At 41.7% G+C, this 20,176-nt stretch overlaps 1 protein-coding gene across 1 annotated transcript in view; it reads right to left on the bottom strand.

The window, feature by feature from the left end:
* Window positions 1–18,750, bottom strand: part of nrg3b (neuregulin 3b) — a 205,207-nt gene extending 186,457 nt beyond the window's left edge. Inside the window, exon 1 of the mRNA XM_076887505.1 lies at window positions 16,211–18,750. Coding sequence (XP_076743620.1) covers window positions 16,211–17,045 — 835 coding nt within the window. The 5' untranslated portion in view covers window positions 17,046–18,750. The remainder of the gene's footprint in view (window positions 1–16,210) is intronic.
* Window positions 18,751–20,176: the final 1,426 nt, after the last annotated feature.

Genomic DNA, 20,176 nt, shown 5'->3' on the forward strand with positions numbered 1-20,176 from the left:
GCATCCATCACACTCACTGAAACCCAAAGACTTTGCAAGTTAGCAATAAAAAGCACATCGTATAGATAGTACCAAAAGACTTCACTGTTTGTGGTGCAAAAATCGGACAACTTAAAACAATCCCAAATCCTCTGCCAAGAAGAAGCCCATGAATTATGCCTTGTGCTTTCTTATCTGATGGAGCGCTAACATGGCCACTCAGAGAAATGTGGGTTCTTTTAATCAAGACGGTTTCCACTTCTGAGAAACAGGAAATCTGTCTGGCCTCACCTCCATCTATCTTAACTTCCCTCCAAACATTGATCTTTGCACACTGACCCTCCAATCTTCCCACTACCCGATCTCAGCTTAATCTTCATTATTCTCTCTAATGCCACAGACTCTTTCTGGATGGAGTGTCAGTCCCATCTTCACTAACCCTCACAGCATCCAGCGGTCCCATGCCACCCTTATTTGAGACACACACACACACTCCACAAATTCTGTAAAACAGACGGTTTAGGAGTAACAACATGCAAAATAGTCACTTGGGTACCCAGCTGAGGCTTTAAAGCTCGAGTTATTATGAAGGGGATAGGGTGAAGCCGCTGGACTGAGGCAACCTCACCAACTGCTTTCCCACAACTGCAATAAAATATTCCGTCATATCCCTCAAGCATCCCTGACTCCAGCTGGGATCAAAGAGTATACTTGATGACTGAGAGAGGAGTGCATATTAGTGCCAACAACGGCGCTGTCTCACTTGCACCGAGCTCTTCATTCCGTTCCATTAATGGTTCCATGGATGCATTAGAGCAGAAGACACATCGGAGCACGGAAAAGTCTTTGCATGTCGCTCACATGCTCTGTCATGGAATTATAACGATGGGAATTTATGTTTCTTGTCTCTGCTGCTGGCTGGTTTGTTTGCACTGACTTAGCAGTCGACAACAGTGAAAATCTCACCTCCCAAGCACAGCAGTAAACAGAACAACCTTAAAATTATGAAAGGCTCAATATGCACAACTTTTGCTATTCAAGAGATCAAAACAGGCTCCACATCTCACTGTGGCTGTATTCCTTTCAGGCCGACTGTGACAGGTGTTTTATAGGAAGGAGCACTGTTGTTGTGGATGTCCTATCAATGATTCAATGCTGCACATCAGATGGAAGGGAGAGACAGAGAGAAAGATGTCTCTGCCTGGATGTTCGGAGGCGAACTTTCAATATATAATTCACTGAGTTGTCTGACGGATAGGGTGTGAATGTGATGGATGCTCTTTCAGTCTGGTGAAGATTCAGCGTACTTAAACCTTGGATCTCTTAGGCCACTTTGAGTATGAACTACACCACTGCCAAATGTCCTTTTATGATCTTTTGATCCTTACACTGTACAGCTGAAGAACCGAAGCACTACACACACGCACACAAAAAGCACGCACCGAACAGGTAAGTCGCTCTCGCACACGTTCCTACAGAAGATAACTGACAGCCGGTTCTTCCAATTAAACCGGGAGAACAGCAGAAACTCTCCAGTAACTCTCCAGTTGAGTAATCAAACGCACACAAGTGCAGTGAGTAACAAAAACACTTCATCCAATTTAATACTGGCAAGTGTGACGTGTGATAAATGTATTTACTCCCCATTGATTTTATTGATGTGCATTACAATAACAGCACCTCCGCTGACTACGCACCGTTTCCATGAAAGCCTTTGTGGGTCAATCACGGATTTGCAATTGTGTTTACTCAAGCAGAAAAGGGTGCTTGACACAATTTAAATGAAATAAATATCATTTCAGAACACCTTTTTTTTTTAGATAAAAAAGCAACTGAGCAAAGATCCACAGTCCAAAGAGTGTGAGTGTTTATTGTTATGTTTAATCGGCAGGCTCGGGCAACAAATCCATGGAACGGAACCACGTAAGATGGCAGATTAGGGGAATACGGAACACACTCTGGAGTGATCGCTACGCTAGGGCTTTTGTCTTGTTATCTTTGGGAGAGAGTTGACATTATCCCCATGGATAAGGTTTTACCATGCATGGATTACCGCATGAAACAAGCTGTGTACGCCCCCAGGAAAATAACATGAGAGGACCTTAGTTGATCCCATCTCCCTCTCCACTCGGGCTCCATCCCTCACTATTCATCACTGACATGATCGGCACACCTGGGGCTTCTGACACTGTGTTTGAAAATAATGACATCTGCTGTAGTTTCACAAGGAGCATTAGGTCATTTTTCACTGTATACTGAACAATGGGTTGTGCAAATACTTAAACAAGATTTTGCTTAGTCTTTGAGGCCACGTTAAATGTACATTCCTGCACAGATCTTTTCATTAATAATTTTTCAATCAATTTACACATATCAGCCTTGAAACCGTAAGGCAGGAAAATGGCCGAGCTAAAAAGAGACACGATCTAAATTTTGTATGAGCAACATAATACTAAATAAAAAAAGACAAGACGAAACGTTATTGAAAGGGACGTCCTTTAAAGCGCTCGACTGAAGTAGCCTCCTTAATATCTTCAGAAATGGTATTCCACTGTTTGGAATCTGAAAGCCTAGTTTTCTTTCTTTCTTTTTCCTAGTTTTTAAGATCTAACGCAGCGAAGGATCAGACTGACTTGTGGACAAACATAAAACAACACAGACTCTTCCATGCAGGCTGGTCCTCAGCCTCTTAAAGCTTTGTGTACAATGAGAAGTACTTTAAAGATATGCCCAAACAATACATGGAGCCAGTGCTCTTCAAAACACAGTGCTGCTCCACTTCAATTAGCACGATGCGCCGTCTGGTTTTAGTTTTGATCAGAAGTCTTGCAGCAGAATGTTGAATATTTTGTAGCTTCTCAAAGGCGAGCAGAGCATGCTATCAAGACAGCTTCTTCTACACAACATCTCATCCATTTGATGAATGCACAAAAAGTTGCTGAAAATAATTTCACGAGACTTGAAACAGGACCTTCGTTGTGACAGCAAAGTCTTTGGAAGGTTTTAAATAGAAAAGAGGCCATTTGAACCTCAATGTCTAGGTCAGGTTTGTGTAGGAGAGACTCAACGACTGCAGCAGCTCTGCGTCTGGAAAAATCCTATTGTCAGGGCATGTGTTTTTAATTTTCAGGACATTATCTGACACTCTGTTATAGTCATGCTTAAAAAAATCTAGTGAGAAGACAGCACGGAGAGGATTTCCTTTCATCTTTAAAGGCTTTTTAAGGGAGGAAAATCGATGTATAAACTCCTGGAGTATGAAGGTAGTATTTCTTTGTGAAAATATCTCTATTTGTGCAGTAATTTGATTGTTGGAAGAATTTGGTAATTCCACCCCTTCTGCCATTTGGGGCCTTACATATCACCATTATGTAATGCCTCACAAAATAACAGATGAATTGGATAATCTATTTGTAATCCCATTTCACATTTGCGGCAAGGTGCAAAAAGACGTGAATGGAAATGATTGCATAAGGAACTGAGCTGTTATGGAAAGCAATGGCTGCTACACCTGTGCAGCTTAAAGGTTTAGCACAATATGAACAACTAAAGAAATTCAGGGTCCTATTTTGAGCACAGCAGATATCAGCGATGAAATAGGCTCGATTTCTTGTCATAATTTCCTTGGGAATTCTTCTGGAGGAAGTGGCGACAGCAGCTAATATGGAATGATGAATGATACCCTTATCTCTTCCGGTACACTCCTCAGATAAGAGCTCTTATTGGCTGGTAGTCATATTATCAGTGATGTGAGGTGACTGGAAAAAAAAGGGAAAGAAAGCCTGCAAAGAAGAAAGGAGACAGAAGAGAGAGGCGTGACTTAAAATAGAGGACAGAAGGATGAGAATTTCAAAGAAAGAAAGAAAGAAAGAAAGGAGAAACTAAGTTTAGAGGCTTGAATGATAGTGGGAGGGAGGCGAGAGAGGATGAGAGAGCAAGAGGTGACCTCCATCTTCACCTACACCTCCACACGCCAAAACAACCCTCTCCATCTCAACCAGGGCATCATGGCACGTTTCCCGTCACTGGGGGTGGCAGCAGGCCACACATTGCAGTGAATCAATCCGACTGCTGCAACCTCCGCAATCCACACTCTCCTGCAGGCTCGTCATGTACCCAGATGCTATGTGCGAACCAGGAAGTGAGAAATCATGTTCTACATGCTGCACGCGCCTCCGTTCAAAATCGTGATTTAAACATATCTCTGTGCTGAAACAGCTGAGGTCTAGATACAGATAACTTTGGAGGAAATGATGAAACGCTGTCTACTTTACAGCAGGGGGTTTATGTTTATACCAACAAGATTAGTGCTAGTTGGAAATTAACAAAGGAGTTGCAAATTATTTTTTCTTTCTTTTTTATTTTTTTTAATTAATTATCTATTTAAAAAAATAAATGTAAACATTAATACAATCCACAAGCATGCTATCGTATGTCTTACTCACAGTGTTCTCCTTTTATAACCCCTCATGCAGCTTTAGAGGATTTGTAGGCCGTAAAAATGTTTTTCATAATAGTTAATGAAGGTTTTATGCAACCACTACAGCTGTAATTTATCCAGAATGGAATCCATTTATCTAACAGACTAGGGAAGAACTAACCTAGCTAACCTAAATCACAAATGGCACTGCCACTTACAGTCCCCTGGCAGACAAAAATTGGACGTTATTAGATTCATCGCATCCCACCAAAACCTGCCTCAAAGCCACCATCACCGCCAACGCGTCGAGGCCCCACTTCCCTTCTTTTCTGCCTCTTTTGTTTGCAAATTGATAACAGAACCAGAGACCCCACAGGGTCTGTAATTCAATATTGGGATCTAACAGTCTCAGATCAGATATGATGGACTGTAATGCTCTCTGAAGTTCCACATCCACACACGCTCCTATAGCTCAGAGCCCCTCGAGCTATAGGGAAGTAACTGGGTAACTCTTTGCATCGATGAGCGAATAACTAACTGAATGAATGAATGAATGCGTGAATGAATGATGGGGTTTTTTTGAGAATTAGAAGCAGACATAAGTGAGTAAGTGAGTACCCACTGTGTTAGACTTGCATTTGACAGCTGGTGATTGAACTGAGCCTTAATGAGCATTCCCTAAGGTCATGCATATCACCACCGTCACTAAACCAAGCCTTTAAAGCTGCCTCCACTACTTATTTCTTTCAATTTGAAAGGATATAAAGTGGGAGACGCATGGTCAGAGACAATAATGTCCACTGTTTACTTTTCATAAGGATTATTCTATCCCTTAGGCTAAGAATACCTTTATTTCTCTGTGGAAATATTAGTAACAACTTCCTCTGTGGGGAGAGATATTGCCACAATTATTAAAAAACAAAGAGCAAAAACAAGCTAAATCCTAAAGTTTTCCTGTGTTTGCATCCAGGGCACTTATGAATATTGATGCCATTGACCCTGAATAGCAGCTTATTGAAGCTAAAGTCCATGCACTTACATCCTTTACATGTTTTTGCCATAATAGGATCAAGCACAGGGCAGGTGAAGTGCTTTATAAAAGGGAATCTTCATCAGTTATGCACATTTCCCGGCAATACACATTCCACATGGTATTCTTTGGATATATTAATATTTCACCTCCCTGAATATAATGCTACTCCTCGCAGCTATCTCTCAGTGGACATTTTGTCCACATGAATCACACAGTGATCACACAGCCACTAAGATGGCTTCGTTCAGTACTTAAAGTAGAAAAGTTTCTCCTCAGTGGATAAACAGGATATGGATGACTGCAGTGACACACTGCAAATATACTTGTACCCAGACAGAAATGGCTGATTGATGAGTCACATTTCAGGGCAGCTGAATAAAAAAACAAAGCAAAACAAACAAACGGAAAAATCAAAAGAGTATAAAGAGATTTTTTTTGCTTCTCTTCAGACATTTTTTAAAAACTTTTCTGTCTCTTTAAGGTCTTGCCTGTATAGCAAGATTGACAGGGAGTGAGATACCCGTCTCGAGCCACATTCCCTCAGGAATCACTGACCTTTTACCACCAGCACGAAAGTCATGTATAATTTAGGTTCCGGGAGCTTAAGGTTAGGGTCGGGGACATTGTTGCAGTTAGGCTCATATTTAACCATCAATGCTATCTCTTTTTCTAGAATGTTCTCAAAAGCCGACACTAATAGAAGCTGCCGATTGATCAGTTGGGTTGATATCATCAGCTGATATTTTCTATTTGTGGCACAGTGCTGTGGTGGTTAGCAATGCTGCCTCACAGCAAGAAGGTCCTGGATGCAAATCCACTCTGACGCCATTCTGTGTGGAGTTTGCAGGTTCTCCCTGTGTCTGTGTGGGTTCTCCTTGGGTAGTCTGGTTATCTGGTGATTCTAAATTGACTGTAGGTGTGAATCTGACTGAATGGTTATCTGTCCAGGGTGTTCCCTGCCTCTGCTCCTATGAGAGCTCCAGGTAGCCCTCAGAAGAAGACTGATTAGATATTTGCTGATCTATACTAATGCTGGTATTTATGACATTTGATAAACATTAAAAAAGTTGGCCCTGAAGAAACACCCTTCAAGTATCTTATGAGTGTTGATATTACATAGTTTGTCCACCACAGTGCAGTTTGAAGCTTCGCTGTTAGCAACACAAGTGTTTGAAATATCACAAAAACCAGTTTAGAGAAAAAATACCCACTGATACAGACGAATATCAGATTTTTATATCACCAAATATCACTATTGGCACGTCTTTAATATCTTCTATCAGTCGGCCTCTAGAGGCTAGCAGCAATCCACAATCCAGCTTGATAAATTGACCATTGTTTTCTCAATTTTGACATTTTTGTTTCATACAGAAAATCTCAAAAGTTTCAATTTTCTACAACATAACAAATGCAAACATCAAAATTCCTCGATTCCTCCCTATTTGAAAAGAAAGAACTTTTGTTATTTTTACTTAGAAGGTGCACAGCAAATTCAAAAGTGTTAAATGTTTTGGTGTTAATAGTCTCCTTGCAAAAGTAGAGTTAATTTTACTCTAAGCAGAGTCACATTCTTTTAATGTAACTCTGAGGTGCAAAATGATAGTAGTTAAAATCGAGTGTTAAAAATGAGTGTTTCTCTGTCAAATCTGGAGGTGTTACAATGGAAACATTAACTCTTGACCTCTTAACTCTGAACTCCTACAGGGGCTATGACACCAATAGAGTAAATTCACAGACTCCGCCCCCAGCACGGCTCCAATCGAAGCTGAAGTGAAGCCGTTTCAGAACATTTTGCTCTACATATTTGAGTTGTTTGCCATGCTTGGTAAGTCATTTTTTCAAAGATTGTTTCAATTATTATTATGAGCTTTTACTTCTGTGGCTCTTTGGAATTGAGACAAAGCTGTGTGGAAGGCATTAGCCGTGTTGCTCGCTGATAGCATAATATTCTGTTTTAGCTAGCTGAAAGGTGTTGTTTGCGGGCAAATACCACAGCCTTGAAAAAAAGCTTGCATGTGAATTTTCAGTCAAACTTTTGGTCAAATACACCTAAAACAATGTCTAGAATGTGAAATGTTGGTATAATGGTGCTACTTGAAGCCTGAAAACGATCGCCCATAAAAATAAAAAAAAAACGAGCAAACAGCAGTAGCAGACGTCCTGACTGGATTCTACGTTAGCATAGATCCCTCCAGAGTTTTGTGCACACGGTTTAGGTAAAAATGGAAAAAGGTTGAGGTTTTACATTTAGTTCAGTATTACCTGTTGCCTGTGTCCTTGTCTTTTGGGAAAATACTTTACACAAGTAATGGCTCAAAGAGGATTCCTTTTTTTTTTTACTGTGCTGCAGTTGTTTACTGGATTATTTGTGCCATTAATTAGTGTCAACTAATTTTTATTCAATCTCCGCACAGGATATGCTTGTGAAGATGGAATATGGGGGAGAGCAGAAGTGCGTTGAAGTTCCACAAAGTGATGAATGAAGGACATGCATATTGTATAATAAGTGATGAGAATGCTGTTATTTGCATTTACCATGTCAGACCTTTTGATAAACAAAATTCTAATGAAAGTGAGAACATGTACACCGTTACATCTTTCAGAAAATGTTTTGAAATTGTGGTGCGCAGTTCAGAATAAATGTTTTTCAAAAACCATTGCATCTTTTTAGTAAATGTTTATTTCCAAAAGAAATTTCTAGAAGTTCAGAACAGTAAAATTCCCGCTTTTTAGAATGAATTAGAAGATAACTCTTACATAGTTAAACTAAAATACTCTTTGAGAGTTAATATATAAACTCTTAACACCAAGTGTTAAATTATCAACTCCAGACAGATTTGGTGTTTAACACTAAATCAGAGTTAACGTACCAACTCTCCAAAAAGAGTTAAATTAACACTCTCTGGTGTGGACCCATATAGACACTTTAATAGTGTTGAAATCAAATCCGACAGTGTTAATTTGGACATGCTGGATTTGCTGTGTGAATCTGAAATACTGGCCATTTTTCTTGAATGCCAGAATCAACTCAAAGAGTTGCACAATCTTACCAGAAGTTGGTATAGTGCATGCCTTTCCCATTTATCTACATAACAAAAAAACCAATACAGCTTCCCACACACATATGCATAAAATGTATGTGTACTGTATACAATAATACACTGATACACTGATAACTTTGACTGATTTGCATTGCTTGCTGATTCAGTTCAGTATAGAACAAACCATGCAGACATTGCGGTGACAGGACAGAAATGAAATACTTGTAAAATTCAAATGCGGATAATACCTTCAGGGCAATCTGCATAAAAATGAGAGATAATAATAGAACGGCTAGAATGGTGGTCTGAGATATGTAAAATGTCTGGCTGAGGCCCATTCAGTTAAGTGTGATGTCTCTGTGCTTTTAACTTGTATCTGGATCCTCACTTCTGGGGCCTGCTCTTGAAGTTTTTGACAGTTTTTGCGCCAATAAATTTTAATTTTTTTATTTTTCTCCTTTGTATCCAACATACCCCATTTCTCTCCTCATGCCATCGTTCATTCTTCCTCTCTTCCTCTCTCCTAGCCATCCTTACTCGAGGCTCGCTCTCCTGCCCTCTTCCTTATTGATTCTTTGAGGTTCAGTGAATAGAGCAGAGCACCAGCAATGGAAAGGGCATGGGATCAATTCCCACAAAATTTCAAACATTCACTGGGCTGTCACTCTAGGATAATGTGTCTGCAGGCTTTTCTTTCTGCTTTGTTATTGGTGCCCATCAGTGTCAAGTGTCTCTGCTAGATGTTCAGGGCCACCACTGCACAATACTGCACACATCTTCTACTGTCTGATGAAACCAGGTAATTCTAAATTCATAACTCCCTGATATTTTTTAAGATCTCTGCTTTATGAACTTGATAAAAAAATTAATAAAAGGTTGTTGTTTTGATATTGTAGGTGTACAGTTGTTTGTATGTTAGAAACACTAATGGAAGCCATTTGGTACAGTGTCAGAAGAATTATAGGTAGTGCAGTATGTCTGAGTGCAAGGCCTTTCCTAATGCCTTCTATAGCAGTGCAAATATGAATAATTTCTATTTGTGTCATCTTACCGTTCACACAAACAATCTATGGATACAGAAACAGCTCCTCGCTCATTTTAAGCAATTAAGCATCTAAATAAGTGTTTGGTATACAGCTGTGCTAAACAAAGCTTTCAAAAAGCTAACTAGCATTCACTTTAACAACATCAAAATATCTCTACCTTAAATGGGACCATCATGTTGCTCTTCTGAAGCCAACTAGCTAGACTAAAATGTAACTTAATGACTTTCAGCCTCAAATGATAGAAGCTGGGGCCATATAAGCCTGCCTTCCAACTAGGAAGGTATTTGTAAATCGGTGCAGCTGCACACACTGTGCAGAGGCAGCCTTGCTTGGGCCGGCCTCAGCGAACAAGCAGAGCATGTCTCGGGAGAGACAGAGGGGCCTCAGAGGCAGCCTGGCAAATCTGAGCCTGACCTCCCTGGAGAGAGCGAGAGAGAGGCAAACTGGATTTATATCTTTGTTTTTAATCCCCCTTACACGCATCACTTGTCCTACAGTAATACTTTGTGCAGGCTTCTTGTATAGTCAGGAAGCAACAGAAACAAACAAACAAACAAACAACAGCAGAAAAATCAGGGCTTGCATGTCAAAAAACCTTTCTACTACTTTTTTTTTCAGTAACATCAGAGAAAACAAATCATTTACGGTTATGGTCTCTTTTTTATTGTTCCTACATCTGTGAGGTACTGTAACTGGCTCGCTTTTAACCCTAAAATCATATTGTGATGTTATTCTGACTCAAATGAAGTAAGTACAGTTTATTTGAATGGCACATTTTCAGTTCAATTGTATTTTTACAGCCCCAAATCACAGAAACAGTCACCTCAAGGTGCAAATTTAAAGACCCTACATTTAAAACCAAAGCGCTTTACAATAAATCAATGATAAGAACAATACATGAAAAGTAAAAGTTGAATAAATCTAAAATAAAAACGTTCCTAAAACACACTGTTCACATAAAACAGCATGGCACCACCAACCTACTCTCCAAATAGTTCCAGAGATCAACTGATTCCAAAAGCCTGACCAAAAAACGCAAATCTTTAGTTCAGATTTAAAGACAATCCCAGCCTTTGATTCTTGTCTGAGGTCATTCAGGAGATCATTACAGAGTCTTGGCGAAACAAGAGCAAAGGCACGACCCCCTTTTTGAAATAAGCTTCGATCGCAGGATGGTTAAGGCTGATTGGGGACTAAACCTTAATGATTTTGAGCAAGTGTATGGACGGAGCATATCTATCACATTCAAGACCATTGAAGTCTTTAAAGGCTTTAAATTTGTGTTGACATTTACTTCTTATTAAGCTTTTTGCGTGTGTATTTATTTGGCTGGGGCCCGTCACTGTAACTGAGATGCCCATCTGTTTAATGACATTTCCAGGTAACAATGAATCTGTCGAGGCTGCTAAAAATAAAAACGTCCAGATTGTCATTTATCATGATCAGAGCTTTTTATGCCAAATTATTTCGTAAGATATGTGTTAACAAGCTCAAAAAATCTGTTAATTGCATACAGGAAAAAAAACAAGCAGCTTCAAGATGAAGGACTAAGTAAAATTCCATTCCCTTAAGTGACAAGGGAGCCAGGCTGATCATTTAAACCTATAGGGAATAATAACAACAAGACATTTTGGGTTTTTTATGCCTTCAGTGCTCAGCTGTTTTGATTTAATAGCTGTTTTTTTAGCCAATTGAGTTACAACTGCCTTGATGGCTCAATTTCTAGCTTTAACACACTTTGATCATGTTCCCCAAAATGTAAAAAGTGCTGATGCAAACTGGGACACTTCCCACATATAAAGGCGCTGACTGACTCTGCTCTTTCTCTAAATGAGGAAATAGCCATTGATTGCAATAAAGAGCAAGAGAGACCTTTGAGTCGCTTGCAAAAAAAAAAAAGAAGCAAAATTTGAATGTGGCTGGTGATTCACAGGTCTGTAATCAGGCTAGTGAGATGTGGACGGAATTACAACCACACTTTACTGAAGATTTCTTACAAATGAGGCGAGAGACGCATGGGCCCCGAGCCAACACAGAGTCTCATGGTTGCCCAACAGACATTCATTGTGCACTGCTCCATTTGCCTGTTATATCCCTGCTTGTATGTAGAGAGTGGAGCTGCATACATAACCTCACATAGAGAAAAACAGACGAGGGATTCATGCGTACGGGCACACACATGCTTCACGGTTTCCTTTGTGTTCACGAGTACGTATCGGCAGTTCAGCGACTACTCATGGATATGAGCTAAGGAGCTAAAGTAAAAGGGGGACAGAAAGCACAAAAGCAAAGCAAAAATAGATGGTGGAATACAATGACACAGAGAGCGGACACAATAACCACGGGGAGAGAGGGAGATGGGGGGGAAAGGGAGGAGAAAGGAATACAAAAGGACTAGGTAAAATATGTCATTATCCTCAACAGACAAAGATTTTCTGTCTTCCAGGACACAGAGATTCGTTTAGATCTTCACCAAACGTAGCAAGTGGTAGTGAAGTAGAGGGAGAAAAATGCTTTGGAAAACCTACCTCCTATATGTCGTCAACTTGAAACCAAAGACTGTACATTATAACAACTTAAAAAATGAAATCCCTTTTATCTGAAGTCACGGTTTACAGGGCATTTTATCACCTGCCAAGAATTTCCCTGCGTGTTCTTATGTTGTACTGCACAACTAAAGGCTCCTATAGCAAGCGTGATACAACTGAGCCTTAGAAGAGGCGATGTTTTCCTTTTTTGTTGGGGTTTTGAGAAAAATAAAGCACATAAAGACTGAGCAGGTTATGAAATTAAATGTAATTAGCAGAAGGGTTGTGAGAATGCAAGTGATATCCAGTAAATAAAATGCTTCAATATTTGAGCCCAAAGCAACACCGCAGGAGACGATGCATAGCAGAATAACGTAGCAACAAGAAGCTTTTCAACACTGAGTGCAGCCTTGACTTGACAGAATAAGCATCAACAGTGGTTGAAATAGACACTGAGAACTAAGCTGTACATTCCTGGTGTCTATCCTGAGGGTTACAGATGTTTGAGTTAAACTTACACAGATTTACTTTGACATTTCAAAGTATATAGATATAAACACATAAATATGCACATATATTGGCAATACTGTGACACTAAGAAGTCCATATGAACTTCATTTCCTCCATAATGTCATTGAAATAGGAAATTTTCACATTTTTTACATTCATTTATTCTGAAAATGTGATATCGGATATTTCAAACATTTATTGCTTTAATTTAGATGCATATAGCTTATAAATCATGAAGATAAAAAAAAATCAGTATCTTAAGTTGGTGAGAGGTTGGGTATTTCTCATCATTGTTTAACAGACTCTCTAATAGGTTCAGGTCAGGTGATTTGGCTAGCCAGTCAAGCAGAGTTATGTCGACACATGGTGAGCAAACCATTTGGTAGTAGTTTTGGCACTGTGGGCAGGTACTTAGCCCTGCTGGCAAAGGAAATCAGCATCTCCGTGAAGCCCGTCACCAGGTAAAACCTCCTGGTAGATGTCTGGGTTGATTTTGGACTTAATAAAACATAATGGACTAACCAACACCAAGACATGGCACACCGAATGATCACAGACTGTGGAAACTTCACACTGGACTTCAAATCCCTGGCTTATGAGGCTGACTGCTTTTCCTCGAGATGCCTCAGACTTTGATTTCTAAATGGAATACAACATTTACTTTAATCTGAAAAGAGGACTTTTGGACCAATGAGCAACAGTTGGGTTCTTTTTCTCCTCACTCCAAGTAAAAAACTGCTGACATCACTGGTTCAGAAGTGATAAGATATTAGGAATGCAACAGCACAAGCCTCAGTGCACTCCCTGTCAAGTTCTGGAATCAACTTTTCGTCACAATCAAGAAAATCAAGATTGTAGTCATCCACGTTACTTGTGCACCTCTTCCCACCACACTTTTCCTGTCCAGTCAACTATCCATGAATACAGAAAGCTTTGATATGGCACTCAGAGAACAGCCAGTCTTTTCACCTTCTGCATTTTTCCCTCCTTCTGGAGAGTATCAGTGGCCGTCATCTGGACAACTGTAAAGTTGTCTTCCCCATGATTTTGTTGTGTGGACAGAACTATACTATGAGACAGATGCTATTCGTACGGTTTAAATTGTAATGTACTCAAACTTGAAAAGAATGAATCACGATAGTGGATTTCTGATTGGCTGATCATGGGCTACAAGCTGTCATTTTTCACACAGGCTTCATTCAAGTTTTGTTTTAGGAGAAAATCACTTTTGAATTTGTAGATGCTCTGACAATGATCAGCTGCTGTCATGGTTTGATAAATCTAGCTGTAAGATTTTCTGGTGAAGTACCTGGCTGTTAAAATGGCATTACTCACTGTAGAAGCGCAACATATTTTTATTTCAAATAACACTATTTCTGGCATTGTGAACTACTACCAAAGAGCTTTCTAAACTCTCACAAGTGATTTTGAGAAACACGACAAGGGCTTAAAGTTTGTAACCTGGATTTGTTGTTCAAGGTTATAGTTTGCATTATTATTTTGTATCACAGAGATTCCTAAAACATTAGCCAAAATCCATACTTGTTGCTTTCAAGCTCAATAAGCCCCGTAGAGTTGTGTTTTGGTGCCAGTGAAGTGCCACCTGCAGGCTTTACTAAAGGATTCAACAAGTGGGCCAAAATGTCAGCCCACTCTGCATGATGTCAACAAGTGGGCTAGAAACTTCTATAAAAAAAACAACACCAAATAAAACAGCATCAGCCACCAGTGAAAATTACGTTTACATTTCAAAGCTTCTATTAATGGAAGGCAACTTTACTAAGTATGCTCTAGCTTGTGAAGCCTGCGCCCTTTTATACTATAGAGTACAAACAGATGCTTCCTGATGTTCACACAAGGGGGTTGCCCACTTTGGCAGCTTTCAGCTGTTTGGCAGCTCTTTGTGGAGTGATATAATTGACTGTGGAGCAGTGGATTATTCTGCAGGAGAAGTCAGAAGACTGTCTTTATGCTATTCCTCATGCCACAGCTGTTTTCTGGCCAAACAGGTTTACCACAGCGCCCATATTTGGGAAAATGAGAAAGGTAGCACAGCAGGGGTTTTTTTGTTTTAAAAAGGTGGTTTAACATCCAATTTCCAAACAGCTATGCAGGAAATATGTTGCCCTAAGCTAAAGAAAAATATATCACTTAATCACTGTCAGTGGAGTATTAGCCACTGACGTGTCCGGCGACAAACACGGAGATAAGAAATAACTTGTAGTCATCCGGAACTGCTGTCCAAACATATGAGCCATAGCAGAAATGTTGAGAAATGAAGGTTCATGTTGTCATCGTGATACTTTGTCACTGCCCTCTGGAGAAGTAGGTTGAAAAAAGAACAGGAAGCTATCCAAAAATACTCTAATGGTGAGTCCAGTTATCGGAAGTGAAAATGCAACTGAGCCAGAATAGGGCACTAAAATGAAAGACCCCTACTGAAATCCCAAAATGCTCCCAACATCAGTGAGTTGAAAAAAAAGTTACATTTTACGTAGTCATACCCAGTTCTAATGATTACACACACATCATGCTCCACCCACATAAAAAAAAGAAAATCTGTGTGAAGTTCAGAACATGTCCCTTGTGGAATTGATCACGAAGCCTTCTTTCTTTACACAATGCAAAATATGCAAAATTCACAGCTCCCCTGCTTTAAACCCTATCTCCCTATAGCCTTTCCCTCACTTAGCCCTCTCCATCTGCCATCTCTCTCTTCTCACAACTCCTACTCTTCAATTTCCTGCTTTGTTGTGCTTCCCGCATTCACTTCCTTCCTTCGCCATCCTCTTCAACTTTATGTTGTTTTCAAAGCATTTCTCATCTTTTAATCCATTTCCTACCACATATATTTCCACTTGTCCTCGCAAACGTCATTCTCATCCCTGTACCCATCATATTTCCCCCTCTCAGTCTCTTTTTTTATTAGTATCTCCTCCTCCTTGCCTCCCTGCAGTGTTAAAGCTGTACCTGCGGCATTCTGCTCTCAGTATCCTCTCATCTAAATGGGATGTGTGGCCTTGTTATAACTGATTCCTCTAGACAAGAGGTGAGAGCTAACCTTTCTCCTGCTTCCACACCTCACCCGCTCCTGTTATTTGTTTTCATAACACAAATATGCTGTCCTCGGTCACAGCATCCATCAAAAAGCTTTAACATCCCAACTCTAGCAGACAAAACAAAATAAATTCTACGAAATGGAGCTCTGTCTTTAACGGTGCTTAAACCACTGTGTGAAAAAAAGAAAAACCTCCTCCGGAGGTAAGATTCATATCGGATTAATGCACAAGTGAAAGATAAAGACAAGAGGGGTGAAAATACTGAGAATATCCTCGGATATCTGCCTGTGCTAATGAATATGATTAATGTTAAGCTGCTAGAGTATCCACTTTCCATGTGGATATCGAAGGGAAAAAAATTATATTCTCAGCCCATGAGTTACAACAAAGCATATCAGACGAAATAGGTTTTCTTTACCAAGGCACACAGGTAGAGATGATAACTCGTTACTGTAGTCAAATACCATCCTTCCTGTTATAAAGGCCCAGAGAAAAAAGAAGCTCTTGTGGTACACTCATCGGGAGACTCACACGCATAACCTCACACAGCAGTACTCACTTATACAATTCCATAAATTCAAAAAGTGAACTTACGCGTCCGGAAGCGGTGGTGTGGGCGTGTGGCCGGGCCCTTGCCTGGGCGTCCATGATTCCAGCGTGACGTGGGCTTGACAGGGGCTGGCGGTTGAGAGGTGGTCGGCTGTACCTTAGCAGTGGCCTTCAGTGTAGCTGTAGTTGTAACAGATGTGGTAGTGGTGACGGTAGGAGAAGTCTGCCCTGGCTTGGAGTTGACAGCTCCATTACGTCCATTGCTGTTTCCCTTTCTCACATTACTTCGAGGGGTGACCTCCCTACCGCTGGATGGTGGAGTGAGTCGGGTGGCACGAGTAGCAGAAGTGGTAACAGTCCCGCTAACGCGGGTGCCAGCACGGTTATGAAGGTGTGGGGCACTGTTGCCATCTCCATTGGCAGTGCTGCCATTGGCCGAGTGATTAGCTGGAGGCCCTGATCTAGTTCTTGGCGCTGGGGCGGTACCGTCTGCAGCTAGTGGCGTGGTAGTTGACACCATTGCTGTCGTAGAGGCTGCTAAAGTACTGGTGGCAGTGGAAATGTCAGGCCCCTTGGGCATGGCACTGGGTTTAGAGAGAAATATAGGATCCTGTCCAATGCTACCTTTAGGATCCACTAGATCAGTGGGGACATAGTCTTGGACGGATCCCACCACAATCCATTTTAGCAGCATAAGACTGAGTCCCAGTCCCACAAAGCCCATGACTAGGGGCACGGCACAGAGCCAGGTCTGCTGGCGAGGCCACACGGCACAGGGGCCACAGCGGAGAGGGCCTGGGGCTCGAGGAGATGCCTGTTCTGCCCCTGGTTCCTCCAGCGTCATGGCTGCTAGAGTACTTGCACCAGAACGATCGCTCATCCTGCTGGAGGTTTTTTTTTGTCTCTTTTAAGGTACTGGGAAGGTCAAACAGGTGGCCAAATTACACAATGGCATGTAAGAGGAAGGACAAGTGGTGCAGAAGAAATGCTGTGCATCTTAAGTAAATAGTACCCACACAATACCTGGTCTATATGCCTTCATGCAGCAACATAAAACACGTACTAATGCACAAGCACCCACAAGCAGAGCAGACACGAGATAGCCTAAGTTACTCAGTCACCTAGGTGTAGGCTTACTAATTAAAAGCTGGCACGGCACTCAAATGCATACACGAGCAATATAACCTACACTCCCTCTGTCGGACAACAAACCACATAAACTCACACAGACACAGAAATGCACAAGAATATACACACAAGCACACAGGTTATGGACAGGTGAGAGAGAGAGAGAGAGAGAGAGAGAGAGAGGCGGGGAAGAGGGAGGGGGGTCGGGGGAGGGCGCCTCACTGTAGTTTAGCGCTAACGAAGCGATGATAAATCCCAGGATGCTTCACTCCCTTGTTAAAAAGCCGACGCAAAAAAACGAAAGATATCGATCCGTTGCGTGGCGAGCTTCAGATTGGAGCTGTAAATCCATACGCGTGTGTGTTCGTGCGCAGACCAACAACCTGGGCTAAAGGCAGCACCCTTCTCCACTCAGCTGGATGATTATCGGCCGAATAAGGTCGGCAAAAGACAAATTCTTCAAATCACTCTACTCTTGGGTCTCATCGGAGTTTACTTTACATTAGAGCCTGTAGCTTATGTGCAGCCTACTAATGGGCTCCCTTTCCCACTTGCAATGTCTTTGTAGGCTGCTCCAACTTTGCCCCTCACAGCCCTTAGGAACGGCCACCCTTTCGGTCGCTCCAGCTGTCGATAATCCAAGCCGGTGAAAGCCACCGAAACTGAAACGAGGCAGGGCAGAAGGGGATCTGATGTGATCTGCCAATGAGACTGGGGCGGTGTTGCTGTTGGTGGTGCCCTGAGAAGCGGGCTAAATCCAATTGATCCTGGTCTAATCCATACGCTGACCACCCCGCGCTGATTTCCCGGAATGACAGCGACGTGTCTCCAGAGCAGTCTGACTGCAGTCCGTCCCTGGGATAATAGATCCGGTGTTTGGTGGAGGAGAGAGAAGAGAAAGAAGAAGAAAAAAAACAGGAGCCCCTTACGATTCGTTTACCTTCGCTGCATTCCCACAGTGGTGCAAGCAGCAGAAAGGGAGACGGGTAGAAAAGAGGATGGGGAAGAGAGAGAGAGGGAGGAGGGGGGTACTGCTGCTCTGAAAAAATGATGCGGCGGCTGTTCTTGGAGGCTGCAGACTAGGGAGAGACAGAGAGTGAGGGGAGAGAGGAGGAAGGGGAGGGGAGGCTTGCTCAATCCGCGGTGAATGATGTGGGTTTCACGGCTCCTATCCCATCCGGCGCTCTCCTCCGGTTCATCGCCGTCCTCAATACTCCAAAGTGACGAATAGTCAGTGCCCCATCTTTCCCCGTAGACTCCACGGCTGTAGGTGTGCTCTGACTTCCTTATCAGCAAGAGAAGAGAAGAGGAAAAAAAGAGGAAGAAAGTGACAATTGTGGTGGGCAAAAGCAGAAAGATAGCGGGAAAAACAAGACAGAGCACAGATGCGTGTTGGCTAAAGCTCTGCAGCAGATGCAGATAGGAGGCAGAGGGAGGAGGCGGCGGCGGCAGCAACAGCGGCGCGCACCACACACGCACGGCAACGAGAGAGGAGAGGCGCTACCATAGACACACCCCAGGGAGCGGTGGAGCGAGGGAGGGAAAGGATGAGAGGAGGAGGAGGGAGGCGCCACCCCGATGTCTTCCACCAGTGGCACACAAGAGCAAGCAAACCAAACACCGGGCTCATAATTTAGGCTATGGGCGAGTTGGAGCACTACTTCAACTTGATACTTCCGCGGGCAGTAGATGAATCCCGTATTTAACAGTTCACAGGGGACAGCGGTGCTTTAGGCACACAGCCAGCGTGGTTTTATGGCCAGTGCGACTTAGTGAAATGAAAAATGTGCGTTCGTACTTTTAGAAAGCCTACAGTTCAGCAGTGAGACGTAAAGTGCCCGAACCATCAAGGCCTTTGGGACCTGCTGTATGTAAAGCATAAATGCAACGCAAACAAACAAATGTGTGTGTGCACAAGTAAACTTGGACGACATAGGTTAAAGGCATTCAGCGAACTTGTATCGTCTTTTGAATTCTGAGATATAACCACCATTCGGCATCACTTGGAGCAGTCGTCTGTATTCTCTTCTTCGTTTTAAAATAGCTTGCAACTTTGTGGCAATAATTTCCTACTTGCGGGAGCTTTGGTTGTCACCAGAGACACATCACTGTTGCTGTTATTTTACTACAGTACCTTTTCCCTGTTCTTCCTCAATTAATTGCAGTTGTATTATCATTAATCAAAAAAGTGGCTAATTTTACACAGGTTGGACTCAGTTAAGGGTTACTCAGTCAGTTAGACGTCTCCAAGCCTGCAAATCGTCTCAGCTGTCCCCTTTTGTTATGTGCAGAGAAAGACGTTTGCAAATACAGAGACAGTCTTTAGTTTCACATGCACCGTTGCTTGCAGTAAGGACTGTGGTCTTATTTAAGGCTGCCATCTGCTTCTTTGTATCATGATTGATTCTTTTTTAAATAGAGAAACGGGAGTAGTCGACAAAATCAAGAAAACCGTTTATCATTTCGAAATGTGGGTGCATCTATATTGCTGTACATTTGAAAAGAAGGCTGAAAATGGGTGCGTGTCTTTGTCTAAGTATAAAAGGAAGTGAGAAGGAAAGGACCAAGATAAAGGGGTGTCTTGGTCCTTGATGTGATTCATCAAGTATCCAAAACTCACAACAACTCAGAAAACCCTCCAAAAACTTAAACATCTGATATTGCATTCTGTCTTCTTGCATATGGCAAAAAGTCACATTTTAAACTTCTTTTTTTTTCTTTACATATTCCTTTACATTTTAAGCTGCTGCCAAAGCGGTTCCGCTTTTTTATGGACAATAACAACTTCCGTGACCCCGAAGTTTGCTTTTCATTTCATTTTCATAAACAACAGGAAATGACACAACCACAAGCTCCTTTTATATTCTTGCAGTGATCACATTT

This window comes from Maylandia zebra, linkage group LG8 (genome assembly GCF_041146795.1).
Source record: "Maylandia zebra isolate NMK-2024a linkage group LG8, Mzebra_GT3a, whole genome shotgun sequence".
Lineage (NCBI taxonomy): Eukaryota > Metazoa > Chordata > Actinopteri > Cichliformes > Cichlidae > Maylandia > Maylandia zebra.